The sequence below is a fragment of the Anomalospiza imberbis genome, chromosome 4, assembly GCF_031753505.1.
Source record: "Anomalospiza imberbis isolate Cuckoo-Finch-1a 21T00152 chromosome 4, ASM3175350v1, whole genome shotgun sequence".
NCBI classification, from domain to species: domain Eukaryota; kingdom Metazoa; phylum Chordata; class Aves; order Passeriformes; family Viduidae; genus Anomalospiza; species Anomalospiza imberbis.
In genome coordinates, this window is record NC_089684.1 from 56,050,136 (window position 1) to 56,065,989 (window position 15,854).

General features: G+C 37.2%; 1 protein-coding gene across 1 annotated transcript in view; it reads right to left on the reverse strand.

Moving 5' to 3' along the window:
- Positions 1 to 13,900, reverse strand: part of CLNK (cytokine dependent hematopoietic cell linker) — a 28,427-nt gene extending 14,527 nt beyond the window's left edge. Inside the window, exons 1-8 of the mRNA XM_068188690.1 lie at positions 13,656 to 13,900; positions 11,047 to 11,209; positions 9,210 to 9,286; positions 8,864 to 8,909; positions 6,667 to 6,695; positions 6,304 to 6,323; positions 4,729 to 4,857; positions 1,789 to 1,816 (exon numbers count right to left, since the gene is read on the reverse strand). Coding sequence (XP_068044791.1) covers positions 1,789 to 1,816; positions 4,729 to 4,857; positions 6,304 to 6,323; positions 6,667 to 6,695; positions 8,864 to 8,909; positions 9,210 to 9,286; positions 11,047 to 11,209; positions 13,656 to 13,727 — 564 coding nt within the window. The 5' untranslated portion in view covers positions 13,728 to 13,900. The remainder of the gene's footprint in view (positions 1 to 1,788; positions 1,817 to 4,728; positions 4,858 to 6,303; positions 6,324 to 6,666; positions 6,696 to 8,863; positions 8,910 to 9,209; positions 9,287 to 11,046; positions 11,210 to 13,655) is intronic.
- Between the last annotated feature and the right edge of the window lie 1,954 nt (positions 13,901 to 15,854).

Consider the following 15,854-nt stretch of genomic DNA (forward strand, 5'->3'; position numbering starts at 1 on the left):
AGGGCTGTCCCCTCTCCAGGCAAAGGGAGCCCAGTCCCACCAGACTTATTTCACAGGGCAGGTACTGCATGTCCTGCTGTCCCTGTGCTGACCTTCTCTGCTCTGTCAGCTTCAGCCTTGAGCAGTACTCCAGGTGTTGTCTAATGAGAGATGAGTAAAAGGGAATAGTCCCTTCCCTTGTTCTCTTGGCAATGCTTCTGTTGACACAGCTTGATATGCTCTTGGCCTTCATGGCTGTCAAGGATACACCAGTGGCTCATGTTCAGCCTTTGGTCCCCAGGTCCTTCTGAGCTGAGCAGAAGGTTTAGTTCATTCTTAGGTAGCATTTTGCCTTTGTTCTTTCCAATTTCAAGAGGCTCCTCAGTACCCTTTCCTGCAGTCTGTCTGGCTTCTGGTGAAGGGCAGTCCTTCTCTCAAACCTATTGACCTGCTCTTTGGTATTTGAAACCCTGACAAGGCAACTCTGTCTTCTCCAGGTCACACTGAAATTGTTTAGGCCTTTATACCTATAGGAATGGGAAGTGATCAAAATTAAATTTTATCTTTTCCATGTCATGAGACATACAATATTTCTCCTTATGTAGCCAAGCTAAGAGTCTGTTAAGAGCTGAGGTATTTGTGCAGCTGTACAGTCTCCAGCCAGAAATATTAATTACAGCTGTAAAATATTTATTTTTCTTGGGAGTGTTTTCATATTTGGTTTGTAATGAGTCAGTATCCAGGACAAGAAAAAGCTTTTTTTTTTTTTTAATATCTTTCTTGCCAATATATCATTTTTTAAGCAGTAAGTGTTGATTACAATATTGCTATCAAACCATGTTTTTGTCACCATCTTTCAAACTAAAGCTTCTGACCAAGAGGAGAGAGGTTTAGGGCAGCCTCCCAGTCAGAACTGTGGAGAAGGAAAACTCAATGGATTTAAAGGTTAGACAAATCTGTAGATTTGTGCTTCAACCTGCTGTGGAAGGAAACAGTCGGGATTAACTACTATAGATTCCTTTCTTCTGTTCCCTTTAATGAGAAAAAAAAATAAAACCAATTCAGTGGGAACACATTAGTGCAGGAACTAAAACATTCAGTAAGAAGCACAAAATGCTATAAATTATTACTCTTTCCAAATTTTACAAACATCCTTTATCGCTGCATGATTGTAGGGACTGTATCTCTTAATAAGTTTTATAGGAAAGCACTTGTCATAACTAAACTCCCTTATTGGTAAAACCATTTCCTCTGCTTTACTTCATTGGTCTGAGTAGAAAGTGAGTGGGGAAGGAGAGGCAAAAGGGAGCTGGGGGCTAGCAGGCACTGTTAAAACTGGATTTAAAATTTGTCCATTTTTGTTTCATATTGAAATGGGTCATCTTATATTTGAAATATTTATATTACATTAATGCTATTACACTCCTCTGTTGACCTTATAATTTCAGTTTTCTGCTTGTAAAATGTCTGTGGAATCTGTGTCTGAAGGACAGTGTCTCCTGCTGCTCCCTCTTCACAGGCATCCACATCAGGCAGTTACGAGAGATGCTTTATGTGGATACTTGGACAGGTAGCTTTGCACTGTACCTATGTTTTTATTTCTGCAAATAAATTCAGAAACTGACCCCTTCAGGAAGTAGCAGTATTGAAATTGCAACACACATTAAAGATGGACACTTTTATGGCACAAAGCTAATATGACTTACAGGTTTTTTTTAACCTAATAGGCAAAAATACTATTACATACTGTGTAGCTGTGGAATGCGTTTGGCTTTTATGGTCCTAATACATACAAAGATGAATACTTACTTTATTTGATTCCTTAACAGATAAATGTCTGGAAAAGAAAGAATAATATGCAAAACATTTAATTATGATAAAATAAAAAATACTTTGAGTACATCTTCACTGATTACATCTTGACAAGGAAAGGATTTTGCTACTGCTAGAGGAGTTCAGAGGCTGGTTATTTTTTACATGAATTATTTTCTGGAGAAGTATCTTGGACTTCCTTAAAAAAAATAGCATCTACTGAATTAATTATGGTAAAATACAACTGTGTTAAGGATTTATACTGGGAGGAGGGGGAAGAAGAGGAGTATCAACTTCAGCACTTTTCATGTTATGCCAAAAGGTCTCATTACACATTTTAGAATCAGCTATAAATGAAAGTAAGTTCCTTGAAGACTGAAGAATTTAAAAATGAAACACTCACAGAGCTGAAATGGAATGTGTAGAGGAAAGGAGGTGCAAAACAGGGAAGGATGAGTGGAGAATGTTCCTCATGGCCTAAGTAGGTGTTAAGGTATTTTTCTGCCTTCTCCTGATATGACTGATCAATAGGAATATCATCCTTTCCTGGGAAGGAAATATTCTCCTTCCAAAAAAATGGACGAGGAGGTATTGAGTCGGACATCTTTTGTTCGATGTTTTGATTGTGATGAAAGCTTACACTTTTTAGCAGTGTGTATCTCCTAATGGAGACAGGGTACCAGATTTTACAAGCTATTTAGCAACATAAGGTGTGAATAAGTATCTAATAGTTTTTGGAAGGCTCTGAGATTTAATATCTGTTTAGCCTATCTCTTGGACTGAAAAAATATGACAGTGAGATATTTTGCTAAACCAGTCAGAAGGCAAAAGGAAGATCTGGTATAGGAAACCCTGGGAGCTATTTTTCAACAGTGACAAGGGCTCTCTTCCTCATGTCTCTGTTGAAAACATCAATCAGCATGGAGGTCTGAGGCAAGAAATTTGGAAATTATCTGTATTATTCAAGAAGGCTAGGAGAAAGGAGAGGAACTGTTTTGGTTTGGATAGCTGTTTTTGTGTTAGTTTCTTCAATTTGTTAGCTTGGTCTCCAGGGCCATTACTTAGTGTGTGAAAGCCCATATTCAGGACACTGGGTGCGTGGTAAAGTTCCATGACATTAAAGATGTGCTTGCAGGGCCGGCCTCCACCTCCAAGGGACATGGCCCTTGCTTACCACAGGCATATAAAAGTTTCAATCACATCAGAGTTTCTAATATACATTCCAGGACCTTGCACTTGCCTATTTTTTTATAAAGCTATTTTTTAGATTGTATAAACAATGATGTGTTAAATTTTGTAAGTCTTCCAAATTTTGTTGGAAAACAAGACTTGCACTCCTAAATCACATTTATGGTTGGACAGCTTTGCTTACAGTCTAGCAGAGGACTGTAAGCTGTGGTGCCATACTCCTTCCCTCTGCAGATTATATGTTTTCTTCTTACAAAACTGTAACTGGACTGAAGACGGGTGAGAAATATTTTGAATGAAGTGCTTGTGAGAAATTTGTCAAGTGCCTCCCCCAGATACTGTGTTGTCTTATTCTGTTCCACTTCTGTTTTTCTTATGTGATAAAAACCCCTCGTACAATAGACATGACATGTATTTATATTACAGAATTTGGCTTTATAATAGGACCTTTTAAATCCAAGTGCTCTGCATACTGATATCATCTGGCAACATGGATTATAACATTTCTCACAAAGCTTTCACTCTGTGCTGCCTTACCAAGGTAGGGGATCGGTCATGGGAATTGGAACTTTGTAGCTCTATGTCAGGTCTTGCATCTGAATATGAAGCTATTTCATATTAAAAAAATGTCTTAGCATCCAACATATATTGGAACCTAGGTCATGAAAAAATTTAAGCACCATGAAGGAAAAAACTACCACGCCAATAACCCATAATTAGAGCTCACTCATTAAATACATACTTTAAGCCAAAGATTATTTGCTTGATTTGTAAGCTTATTTTTCCCTCAAAGGATTTGAAGTGACCTCTGTAAAATGAAGCAGAATTCCATCCTGATGAGCTGAAATTGAAATAATTTAAAGAAGGATGGACAAGATTGACACAGCTTCTGGCTGCTATAGGTTTTTGTCAAGAGTCATTTGAGCATCACATCCCATGGCCCCTGGATTTGTGTCATTCCTGTTCCCAGCACGTGTCCAGCACTGTCCCCCGTTATGAATGTGCATTTTGGTCACACAGCAGGCACACATGCACATCTGCTGGTGTGGCAGTGAGCAGAGTGTGTTCGTGCTCATCTGGCCAGGTACGTGTTGTGTGGAAAAAGCGACCAGACTCCTCACCTGGCATAAGCATGTGCTGGGTCATCCAGCTGGACACACGTGGGCTTCAGGTGGCTCATCCTCACTGCCATGTCAGAATGCTGAATGACCACGGGTGTTGTGTGGCTGAGGAGTGCAAAATGGAAAAGGCAAGAAGTGATTTGTAGCTTGGATTCATTGGTCTCTTGGGCTGAAGCCAGATTTCTGCCTACAGATGAGTCATTTCTTTTGCTGAATGTAATGTCTTTGGGATGTGGAGTGAGTTCCTGTATCTCTGGTGCAGTCAGTGTGTTTCCCCATCACTTGATTCACTAACTGTGATAAGCAAATAGCATTTTTTATACTTAAAAGTGGTTGCAAGACCTCCAAATATTATTAAGGAAAAAAAATTAAACAAAATGTTCATAAAAGTCATGAAAGTTCTGTCTGCTTTTCTACTCCTTTACTTTGCCATTATTTTGTCAGTTCTTTTTTTAAAAAAAATGCCAGTGTCACATTACACTAAATACCACTTCTCTCAATTATTCACAGCTGTCTAAAGAATAACTTTCTTAAGCAAAAGCAGAGGTGTGACAGAGGTAAAATTTTGTGGTTTGAGCAGACAGAGTGTTTTGATTCTCGGGGAACGAAGATGAGGAATGCACTGTACCTTGTGACATTTGCTGATATTGGAAAGGTGGGATCTCGACTGAGCGTGTTCCTCTTGTGAAAGACCTGGCTGCTTATTCTTGGCTCTGCAGGAAGGGGCTGATGCTGCTTTGGCAGCATCTTCAGAGGCCTAGAGAAGTCAAAAGAGACCTTGAAGAGCTATTAGGGAATAAAGGAGGTGCAGGGACTGTGTTTTAAGCGCAAGTTCTAGAAGTAAGAGACTGGAATTTTCTTAGTATTTCAATGTATTTGTGCTAAGCCAAGCTCAGATCCAGGAGCTCTTGAGGGCCCTTCAACAGCAATGGTAATGTTGGATAATATTCTACATTTGCAAGACAGTGCTGCACTGTATTTTGTGCCACTAAATACGGTTTTTGTGTGCCTCACCAGTGTGTGCCAAGTACAGCTCTGCAGTGTGGATATTTCCTGGTGGGCATAGCTGCATATATGGTCCAGTGAACACAATCCAGTTTCAGACACAGAGGAAAATGTTCTTTATCCCAGAAAACTCACAGGTAACATGGGCCTGGTGTTTTCTGAGGGATGTGGGCACGCCCTGTCTGTGCTCTGAGACCAGGCAGTCACAGCCCAGCTCCAGCTGGAAGCTGTAGCATGAAGAGGTTGGCTGGACAAAACTGGTGGTGCATCCAAGGTGCCTGGCAGAACTGCCTTCAGTGGTGGGAGCCTTGTGTGTTTGCGCAGTACATACCCAATTTGAGTCAAGTGAGAGAATTAAGAACCATTCTGGCCACTATAATACAAACAGAAACAAATTTTTGAAATTTTGCAGAAAAATGGATTGAGAGTGTTGTTATTCTTGCATTATTACAGTTTTGAATTTGTGAAGTTTTACTGCCTTTTTATGCTATTTCATATTTTTTAGAGTCAAATCTAAATATGTAATGTTAATCGTATTTTAAAATTATTTTTATCTTTTAGAGCAATCAGTGTAGGCATGGAGTAATAAACTTGCCATTCCTAGATGACCTTTTGAAAGGATTTTTTAAATTATAGCAATTATCATTTGAGTTTGACCAAATCAAGAAGTGATTATTTTTTTATTTGTGGGCATATAGAAAAATATATTTGTGGAATAGAGCTTGGTCTATCTTCTGTGGGAGTAAGTGGAAAGATTCCAGTTGATTTCCATACATGATTTAGATATGTAGCAAAAAGCACTGGCAAATTGATTTAAGTGAGACTGAAGTCAATATTTATCACAGTGAACAGACCCTAAGGCACCAATAGAATTGGTGGAATATTTGTTTTTTCCCCGACAATTTCTATCTGGGTTGAACCAGATTCAATATTTCTAGGCTTTTGACTTGTCTGCAGGCACAGCCAAGTTGGTTTTGAAGATGCAGGCCTGAGCTCCTGCTATGAATGCTTACAGCTCGTGTTTTGTTCTCCCTAATTCCATATCAGAACCTGCTAAGTCCAAAGAGAGGCCGCAGTAAAAGGATGCTGGCTCACTTCCAGTCACCTCATTAGCATGAGCAGCACAGATGGATGTGAGCATTCATTAGCACTGAGTTCCCTGGGGAGCACAGGTAAGTGATCTCTGATGTGATCTTACCGTGGGGGAGGTGTAGGCTCCTGGAAAAGAGAGGAAACAAAAATCTCTGTAAGCTTTTTCTCCCCCTTAGTTTACTAGAGAGAAATGTGAAGAATTCAGATTAAGTAGACATGCCTGTGTCAAGAGTCAAAGGGTTTATGTGCTCTACAGCACAAAACATCCTTCTGTGACATGGCATTTTAAAATCACTGAGGAATAAAAGACATCCTCATGTGAATGCAAGTGAGTGAGGTAATGTAGGACTGCAGCTAGGAGTTCTCCTTTCCTTTAGCTACTGCTAGCAAAATGGCAGCCTGCTTTTAAAAATCTATTAAATGGCAAAATAACCAGTAAAAATTTGAATTGATGAGAGATTCTGCTTACCTGGTATCCATGTACTTTCATTCTTCCTCCTAAGAATAATTACAAATAATTCTTAGTAGAGTGCTACCCATATAATTCACAAATGAAGTTACAGCTTTATTCTGGTATTGTTGTTATTATTAAGGGCAGTCCAACCCCATTCCTTGCCTTCTCCTGGCTCTACCTATAGAACTCTGCTCTTGCTTTCAAAATGAAACATTTGAGGGTGATATTTATTCAGGTATTATAAATTTAAATATTTATCAGAGACTTTATATACATATATATATGATTATTGAGTTAGGGATGCATTTTTGTCTGGTTTTATTTTTGTATAGAAATTAATCAAAATACTGAAAACCAATGAAATAAATTATATTTTTTTTCCAAACATACAAAATATGACTGATTATTTAAATTAACATCTTACTACTAAAAAGAATCTTAACTTTATTTTTGCTATTTTGAAATTATTTTCTTAAGTTCTGCATGCTGAAATCCTAACTAATGCAAAGGACATGCAACATATCTCAAGCTCTCCTTCAAATAAACCATAACAAATTGCTCTGAATAAAATAATGGTACCTTATATGTTTAACATTTCCAGAAAATACTGCTGACAAAATCTTCTATGCTATTTATGCCATCTTGTGGCAAGGCCACTTAATAGCACTGGGCATGTGAAAAAATGTTAGGAAATATTTAAAAACAGTGTAGCTATTATGTAAAAATAATAGTGCTCTCTTACAAGCACTATTCACTCAAGAAATACTAAAAATAAGTATCAGCTGCATTCTCAAACACCAGAGTTTAATTTACCTTCCTGTACTGGCCTTGGTTCATCTTAACATCAGCGCACATTACATGGAGACATGTAAATCCAACCTACTAAATCCTGGTGGAATTCAAAGCTTTAAATATACTGGCAAACTGCCCTTGCCTACTGATTTCTGCTGATTTTGAAGCTGGCTTACTCGAATTTATCTCAATTCAGCTTTTTTCTGGGCTACATGGGGATTTGCTCACAAGAATCAATCTAACCTTTCATTTTCAACCTATATAGTGCTTACTTTCTCATCATCTGTAGGAATTACTTCTCTCTACATTTTGCATTACAGTGTGAAATAAGGGGGAAAAAAGCAAATGCTGTTTTACATGGAATTCTTTGAGTTATTTTTCTGGCTGATCAAATTATAATACTTTCTAAAAATCAGCTGTTACGGCAAACACAAAAGGGTCACATTCTCTTGGCTTGGCAATTGCAGTTTTTTTGACCATATTATCTTGGTTTCAAAGATTTGAAAATGGTAAGATAAAAAATACCATTTCTTTTCAAAGATTATCAGATATTAATCCTTCAGTACCTGACTTCATGAGGTACTGCTTCATCTAAAGTAAATGAAATATAAAGTGTATAGAAACCTACTTTTTAAACAATCCTACAACTGAGTGAAACTGTCAATCAGAGGATTTTATATTTGGACATTCCATTAGGTTCTTGAAGAATAAGATTGCCTGTCTCTGATTTCACCACAAGAAATGGAATTAAAATTAAAGGTACATTTTTGACTCAAAATTAAGGGATTTTGAAGCAAATTTAGGCTTAAAGCAGCAGAGGAAAAGGTATGCTAGGTGATGTACCACACCATTATTATATTCTGAGTAGGTCAGAACATTGTCCATAAGCCTTTGTAAATGGTCACCCTAGGATGTAAATCCCTAGTGGGAATTGCTAAAGTTGGTATTACTAGTTAAAAATAGTTATTAGATTATGTTTTACAATATATTCATGGGAAAAGCCTGAGAAAGATAGGGAGTGAAAAAGAATTATGTTATTAGAAGTAAAGCACAGTGGGGATCTTGCAGGCTTTTGGTGAAAAAGTTCAGGAGACATTCGCTTCTCCCTGCCCCTATGTCCTTAAAATATAGGAAAAAAGAAAATCTGATTTTTAAATGGAAGGCTTTTCTCTCCCCTGTAGGAGCAGGGAACTTCTGAAATAAAATATATCTCCTTCTGTAAATAATTACTTCAGTGTTAGATAGTTGAAAGAGTATTGCAAAATTTGCCGGATGATTGTTTTGGAAAGCAGCTCCTGTTCTGAAAACTGTGTCTATTCTATCACGTGTAATTTCTGCCTATGTACAAAAGATAAATATGGAAGTAGAAATTACTATTTATCTTTGCAGAAATGGGTAGTTTTTTTTTTTTTTATTATACCTCTTACATTTGGCACTGTTCTCCCCTCCGGATCAAATGTGTGAATCTGTTAATAAACCAAAAGAAAGATGTGATGTTAGCCACCATTCTTGAAGCTATGGCCAGTAGAAAGGGTGCTGCTCCTGGCTGGGATGCCTCTAAGTCTTAGCAGAAGCCCAGCAGCCAAGGAGTGAAAGCAACAGGCGAGGGCATCTGTGCAAAGTGAAACAGGAACGGCTCACAGGAACTTGGGCTGCCCAGTGCAGATGGATGTGATTTGGCTAAGACTTTAAATAGACTGCACTTTGGGGCATATTACAGAAAAGGGGAAATCTGTTTATGAATAAGGATTAGTATCTTTACTTACGGCTGAGTATTGGAGGGGCTGAAATGCGTTCTCGCTCGTTGGGGAAGTGGTACCCGAAGGCCTTAAGCAACGTGTGTCTGCAAAAGAGGAAGAAAAATCAAGCCTGAGTAATTCAGTAATATGTCTGAAGAAGGAGGGGTTTTAATGTTCAAAAATGTGTTTTTCAGGTCAGGTCTCATCATTTATATAGCATTTTAATTATTTTTGTTTGTTTGTCCTTTTTGTTTGTTTTCAGAACTTAACAACCATTTTAGCAGCTGTATAGAGAACATAAACATGACCCTGGTAAGAGCTTGATGGTTAACGTCCCCATGTTTTATTTATAACGTGGTTACAAATAAAAGCCTTCATAAACTGGTAAACAGTTAAGGCAGACATTTGACCTTAACTGTGGTTAGATTACTGAATTTGTTTTTCATTTGAACCTTTGCTCTTGTCAATGCCATCATGTTGTTCTGGTTTTGCAAGAGTTGTAGTGGTTCTATTCTCTAGGTAGTATTTTAATTTTTACTTTAGCTTTTAATAAAAAACTGCATCCCTGACCATAAAAAAAATGCTCAGGTTGTAGGCTAACATGTGTTTCTCAGTCATTAATTTTACATCTCAAGGGCACGGGTATTTATCTAGAAAAGATGGCCAAAATGTTAGCATTGAATTTTACCCTTTTGAAAAATATTTTCAGTCCTTTCTTCACTCTTGTATTTTGCCACCTTGTAGTTACTGGGCATAATACACAGGCAAAACCCAGCTTTTTGTTTAAAGTGTTTTACCTTAAATCACAAAACTAAAACTATGTCTTTTGGCTAGTTCAGGACAATCTTACATAAACAGCAAAATGACTGCTAAATGCTGACAGCTGCTGACTGCTAAATGAAAGTTTTTACTACTAACCAAGATAAAAACTCTACTTGGAATTCACTTCAGGTTTCCAAATAAGATGGACAAATTAGTCATGGAACATAATGTAGAATATCTGCTTGTTCAGACTGATTGTGATCCTTTCACACACTGATGAATTTACTCACTTTAAAAGCCATCTATTTGTTTAGACATCAAACAAACTCCCACAAAAAATGAGTAGAAAATGTCTTTGCTGACTTTGATGTGAACTGGAGCAAGCTATCTCGTTTATGGTTTCCAGTCTTTGCCATCTATGACTCCCCCCATTTTTTAACTATTTAAAACCTCTGGAGTGTTTATATTGGATTGGAGCAATGCACAGCTAGGATGACATTTCACTTCCATAAATGGGATATTAATTGGCTCTGTATGTTTAGGCATTAAATGTGACTTAGAATAGCTTTAGTAAACCAAAAGATGATTAATGCAGCTACCTTACAAAGTTAAGAATGTTTGAGAAATACACTCAAAGTAATTGCTTATTACTGCTATTTAAAGCATCAGAGAACTCCTTTAGAAAAATACTACATTATCATCTGGAGGAAAGTTTAGTGTGTTCTTTAATATATTTTTCACCTTAAAGATTTCTAGGCTTAAATAGCAGCGAGATTTTCTGAAATGGCTGTGGGTTTGATCAGCCAGTTTTTTGCACATTCCATGGGGAAAGGGATAACAGAATTTATCCTGTGAAGGTAATATTAAAATTAAAAAGCAGTGTGTAATTATTAATTTAGCATAATCTAATGAAAATCAGGGTAATTGTTGAATATGAAGAAGCAGAAAAAGCTCTTGCCGTGTTTCTGCCTACCCATGTTATTTTCCAGTTGAACCATTTAATTGAAATATATATATATATATCTGGACAGAAAACTCCACGTCTGTACTGTTCCTCTATAATTCTAGGTTTTGTTCAGTTTCCACAGACAGAAAATGTTACCTGCATATTCAGACTCTTGTAGAGGTTTGGCAGGCAGGATTCTCAAAGAATGCATGGCCTCCAGCACTGAAGAACTTACAGTCTCGTACATATTGTCTTCCTCCTCAGACAGCTCGGAGGAAAACTGTATATCACTCTTGCCCTTCATTGTCAAGTATTCGCTCTGGATAGAAGAGATATGCAGATAATACAAATAAACTTAAGTTCAAGATTGATTTCAGCATGGAAATATATGATTGCCATAACCAGACACTTTGGTGCATGGGAAATTTTTTGATGAAAACTGAAGGGTTGGAAAGTAGTTGAGGAAGTGGTTTGAGTGCCTAAATTTTTAATTTAGGTTCATGAAATAGCCATTTGGGAGACAGTTTAAATGTCTCTCTGAATTTTGCCTCTCTGCTCTTGAAAAATAGTGTTTAATTTATGATCATTGCAGACATTTGAAACTGTATCTTTTATTATAATATTATCCATGTGGTATTTGTATTGTACTGACTGTTTACATATGTTACTTGCAATAATATATTAACTAGCTCATCACAAATGTCACACTTCAAAATAAAAACATACGGTGTTTTGGGGAATTTGTGCTAACAAATGTGCACTCCAAGTGATTGTGATAGTGAGTATGCATTGAACAGTGGAGTCCATGGAAATACGGTGCTGAGAATGACTCAGGATGTCTCTGGATGTGTCTTTACACTTGTATAGGTTTGTTCAAGGTTGTGTTATAGAGTGCTGCTCCACCCTTCATCTTCACTATTTACTCACTGAAACATAACTGCTGGCTTCCTTCAGCACAGAGCCAATATTGCTACTGAGGAAACTTGACTGAGGATACCCCATGCCTCTAGAAGTCATATTTTGTTACCAACAGTGCATCCATGCACTTGGGTCTTCTGTGATGTTTTGTCTATTCTCAAATTTATTTTATTCTTAAATTTATTCCCTGATGTTTGTTTTATTCTCATTACTTATGGGGAAGCAATAGCTTCCTGACATATCTTCTTCTACCAGTTAACTGCCCTGTCAGTTCATGCTTTTTCTCTTGAGTGCTAAAATTGAATCCAATTTGTTTTACTGCCCAAGGACATTAAATAAATTGATAACTATCCACTTTATTTCAAACTTTATTATGCTAATGTCTATAATTTTATATATATATATTTTTTTATTCTTCTAAGAAACAAATATGCTTCATTAAATATTTCCTGGATTGTCAATCCACTTAAAAGACTTTGAATCTCATATCCCCAGTGTTACTTTCCTGTGAGCACACTCCAGGTTGTACACCTCTTTGTTACAACATGAGGCAGACCTCCAAGAAATGTTCTTTACAGTACATTGCAGGACGAGGTTTGTCCTTATGACAGCACATAAAAAAGTCACCACATCCTAGACAGACCCTGCAAGGTACCTGGGTTTTCAGGCTCTTCTCTGCACCACTCTTTCCAGTTCAATAGCAATATTGTCAGCTAGGCTGAGAGTGGCTGTTTTTTCAATCAGTTGTGCAAGCACTTTCACCTAGATGAAATAATTTTCTTCTAGACCAGGCATGTATTTGTGAGACTGTCTTCTGGGAAATATCAGAGGTCTAATAAAAAGCAATATATAATATATTTACTGTTTTCTTTCTCATTATTGTAGTCATATTTCTGCTGAAAAGGAAATTACTTTTAGCTTGAGGAATTGATGAGATGTTCTTCGTGTCACATTAACAATTCTTTACATAATCAGACTTATTATTTCCAAAAGATGTTTGTAATAATCTTTGTTTAATATTCTCTCCAGGTACCAAATAAGTCCTCAGGATTTGCTTTCTTTCTTGGAAGAAAGTGTGGTTACCCCTGTTCTTTTCCATAATTTTAGAAATTCAGGACTCTGGAAAATTCCCAAAGAGAATAAATTAATATCTCAGAAAAATTTTAAAGAATTCTTTAAGTGTCTTATCATAAGTAAAAAATTTCCTGACCATTCTTTCCCCATTCTACTCTGTGCTGTTTTTGCCTTCTCTTTGGTATTAATCCCATATAGGATCTGATTGTTATTAATCATTCTGTGAAATCTGAAGCTGTCAAAGTATTGATTGCATCAAATTTCTTAAGTCATCCTTCATTTGTCCAACTTGCTTATTAAAACATAGACCTGTGATTTATTTTCATCTTTTTGTGATTTAAAAGGTATTTACACTCTTTTCTTACATGCCTGAACTGAAACTCAAACTCAGATTTCAAATACAAATGTAAAGACATTGAAATGTGTTGTTTGCTTTTCAGCTTTCATTTGTATTGCTTACATATTTAATCTTGAGGTTTATGACTTATATCCTTGTTTAGCTTGACTCCTGTTATTTTTACCTGATCTTATGATAAAGGTGTATTTTAGATTCAGCCCATACATGGAGAATTGGTGAGTGAGTCACTTCTCCAGTCTAGATCCCACTAAAAAAAAGTAAATGTTCTCATCTATATTTCACAATTCTTATGCCTTATTTTGTGTTAAAAACCAGTGATGATTGCATTTTTTGTTAGTATTATAGCTGAGATTATATTAACATACTTCAGGAAGTGAAAAAAAGTAAAATTTTAGGAAGAACATGTGGTACTTACAGAATGATAGGTGTTTGCAGGAATAGTTCTCTTTTCTGTATGAAATGGAGAAAAGCTGTCAGCAGGTCCCATTCTGTTGTAAATTATACAGTAGCTAGTAACTTATATAAAGGAATAAAAACCTGCCAACTGCAGATTTGAGAGTATTTATTTACAGTATTTTAGAGATACAGAAAAAAGGACATGAAGCAGGTCCACCCAGGAGTTTGTGGATCTACACAATGCATGAGGAAGTAGCCGTGTGGAAGTGGGATTCATGATCATGAGCGTGTCTAAGCCCGCCCACCAAAAACACCCAAAGAAGGATGTGCTTGAGCTCCTCTTGCTCTCCTGAGTTTTGCTTCTTAGTGCAGAACTTTGAGATCTGTGGGACTCCTGGTCTGGAAATCCCTCTCATGTTTTGTTCTCTCCGTAGCAGAAGAAAATCCCAAATCTGAGCACACTCCAGCTATCAGGCTATAATCTGTTCTCAGCGGTGTTTGTCTGCCCATGAAGCTGTCCCATGGTACAGCCAGGAGAGCATGAGCTGCAGGGCCAAAGAGCTGGTGAAGGGAGATTCCCAACTTCTGCACTTAAACTGATTTGCACGTTTAACCCAGCGACTCTTTAATGCAAAACAGCCATGGTATGACCTTGCCCAGTATGTGCTCTCATTCTGGACTGTTTCAATCCTTTCTTAGGCTGCCTGTAACCTCACAAATCTTGCATCTCTGGCTATGTAATGACCTGATTTCAAAAGTAGAGCATGAAAGTCCTTCTATCAGGACCAACCAATAACAAATAATTATCACATGATGTAATGCTTAGAAAAAAAAGGATAAATGTGCATTGAAATACCTTTATGCTAAGGAGAGAGTTAAAACCAGAACTACTTCTTTTCCAGGGGTTGTACCCCGTGGCTGAATGGTATTAAGGATAGCCAGCATCCCACAACCCTCCCTTACAGCTGTGTTCGGAAGAAGCACGGTTCTGCCTAAACACCCTCTTTGCATTTGTTGCTCTTGTCCTGTGAGCCTGGTATTGCATATTTTTGTATACCCCAGCAGATGGCATTGAATGTTCATTTATTCAGTTTATGTAGTACTTTAATCTCTGCTTGGAGGATCATTCCTGGGCAACAGGGAAAGAGATATATTCATGCAAGCTACTTGTCTGATTTTCTATTTAGTTATACTGGTGCTAATCAGAAGTAAGCCCAGTTAAAGGTGGTACCAGGATAATAATAAGAAAGGCAGTGTCTTAATTTGTAGATTTTGTACTTCTGTTCATAAAAAGTGTGGGGTGGATTTATCCTCAACAATAAAAAATTAGTAACAGTGGTAAACTTCAATGCTATTGCCCATGCATTTCATGGCTTAATGCTAAAAGGGGACTGTTTGACACAAGCCTTTGGGGTGATGTATTTCTATTCAAGATCAGTTTACAATTTGATGTCCAGGTCAGTTTATCAGCTGTTCTGTTATGATTGACTCACTGAAGTTGGGATGAACTCCATCTGCCTTCTTTCTTCTTAGGCCTCCTTTGCACTGGACCAGTGAAGGGAGCAGCACTGGTGCTGCTTTTCCATTGGTCTGCCCTCTAAATAAGGTAGCAGCCCAAATATTTGCTCTGTGCTAGCTGAGGAGTGCAAACCAGTGAGAAACCACTCTTCCTGTTATTTAATATAATTTTCATAATGAAGATGGTAGCTGCAATCACCTGGACCTTCTGGCATAATTTTTTTCACTGCAAGCTAAAGATTTAAAACTGGCACAGGCTAGAGTCTCCTCAAGCTATAGGGACTCATCATGTTTTATTCAGTCTGAAAATTTTTCATTGCTTTGCTGCATTGCCTGTGAAATTGATAAATAGAGACTATCACTTATATTAATAGTGTTATATTTCTGTGGCATACATGTGGGTGTGTTTCTGCCAGTTGACAGAGAATGCCTGATGTTAAAGGACAAAATAGAAAAAAATATCTTCTCTTCAATTTGCAATGGAATAAAACAGTGTGTACATTTTGTGGCAACCTTGACTTTTCATAGTGACCTAAAAAAGTTTTGTTTAAAAGGGTGAAGGTTAGGAATTTGTACACAAAAATCCAACATCAAAAACATAGCCCTTTAATTTGGAAAAGAGAAGGTAAATCTGTTCCCATTGGCTTCTCTGAATCTATGAATGCACAGTGTTTTTTTTAGTCACTGTGGTATTTCAGCC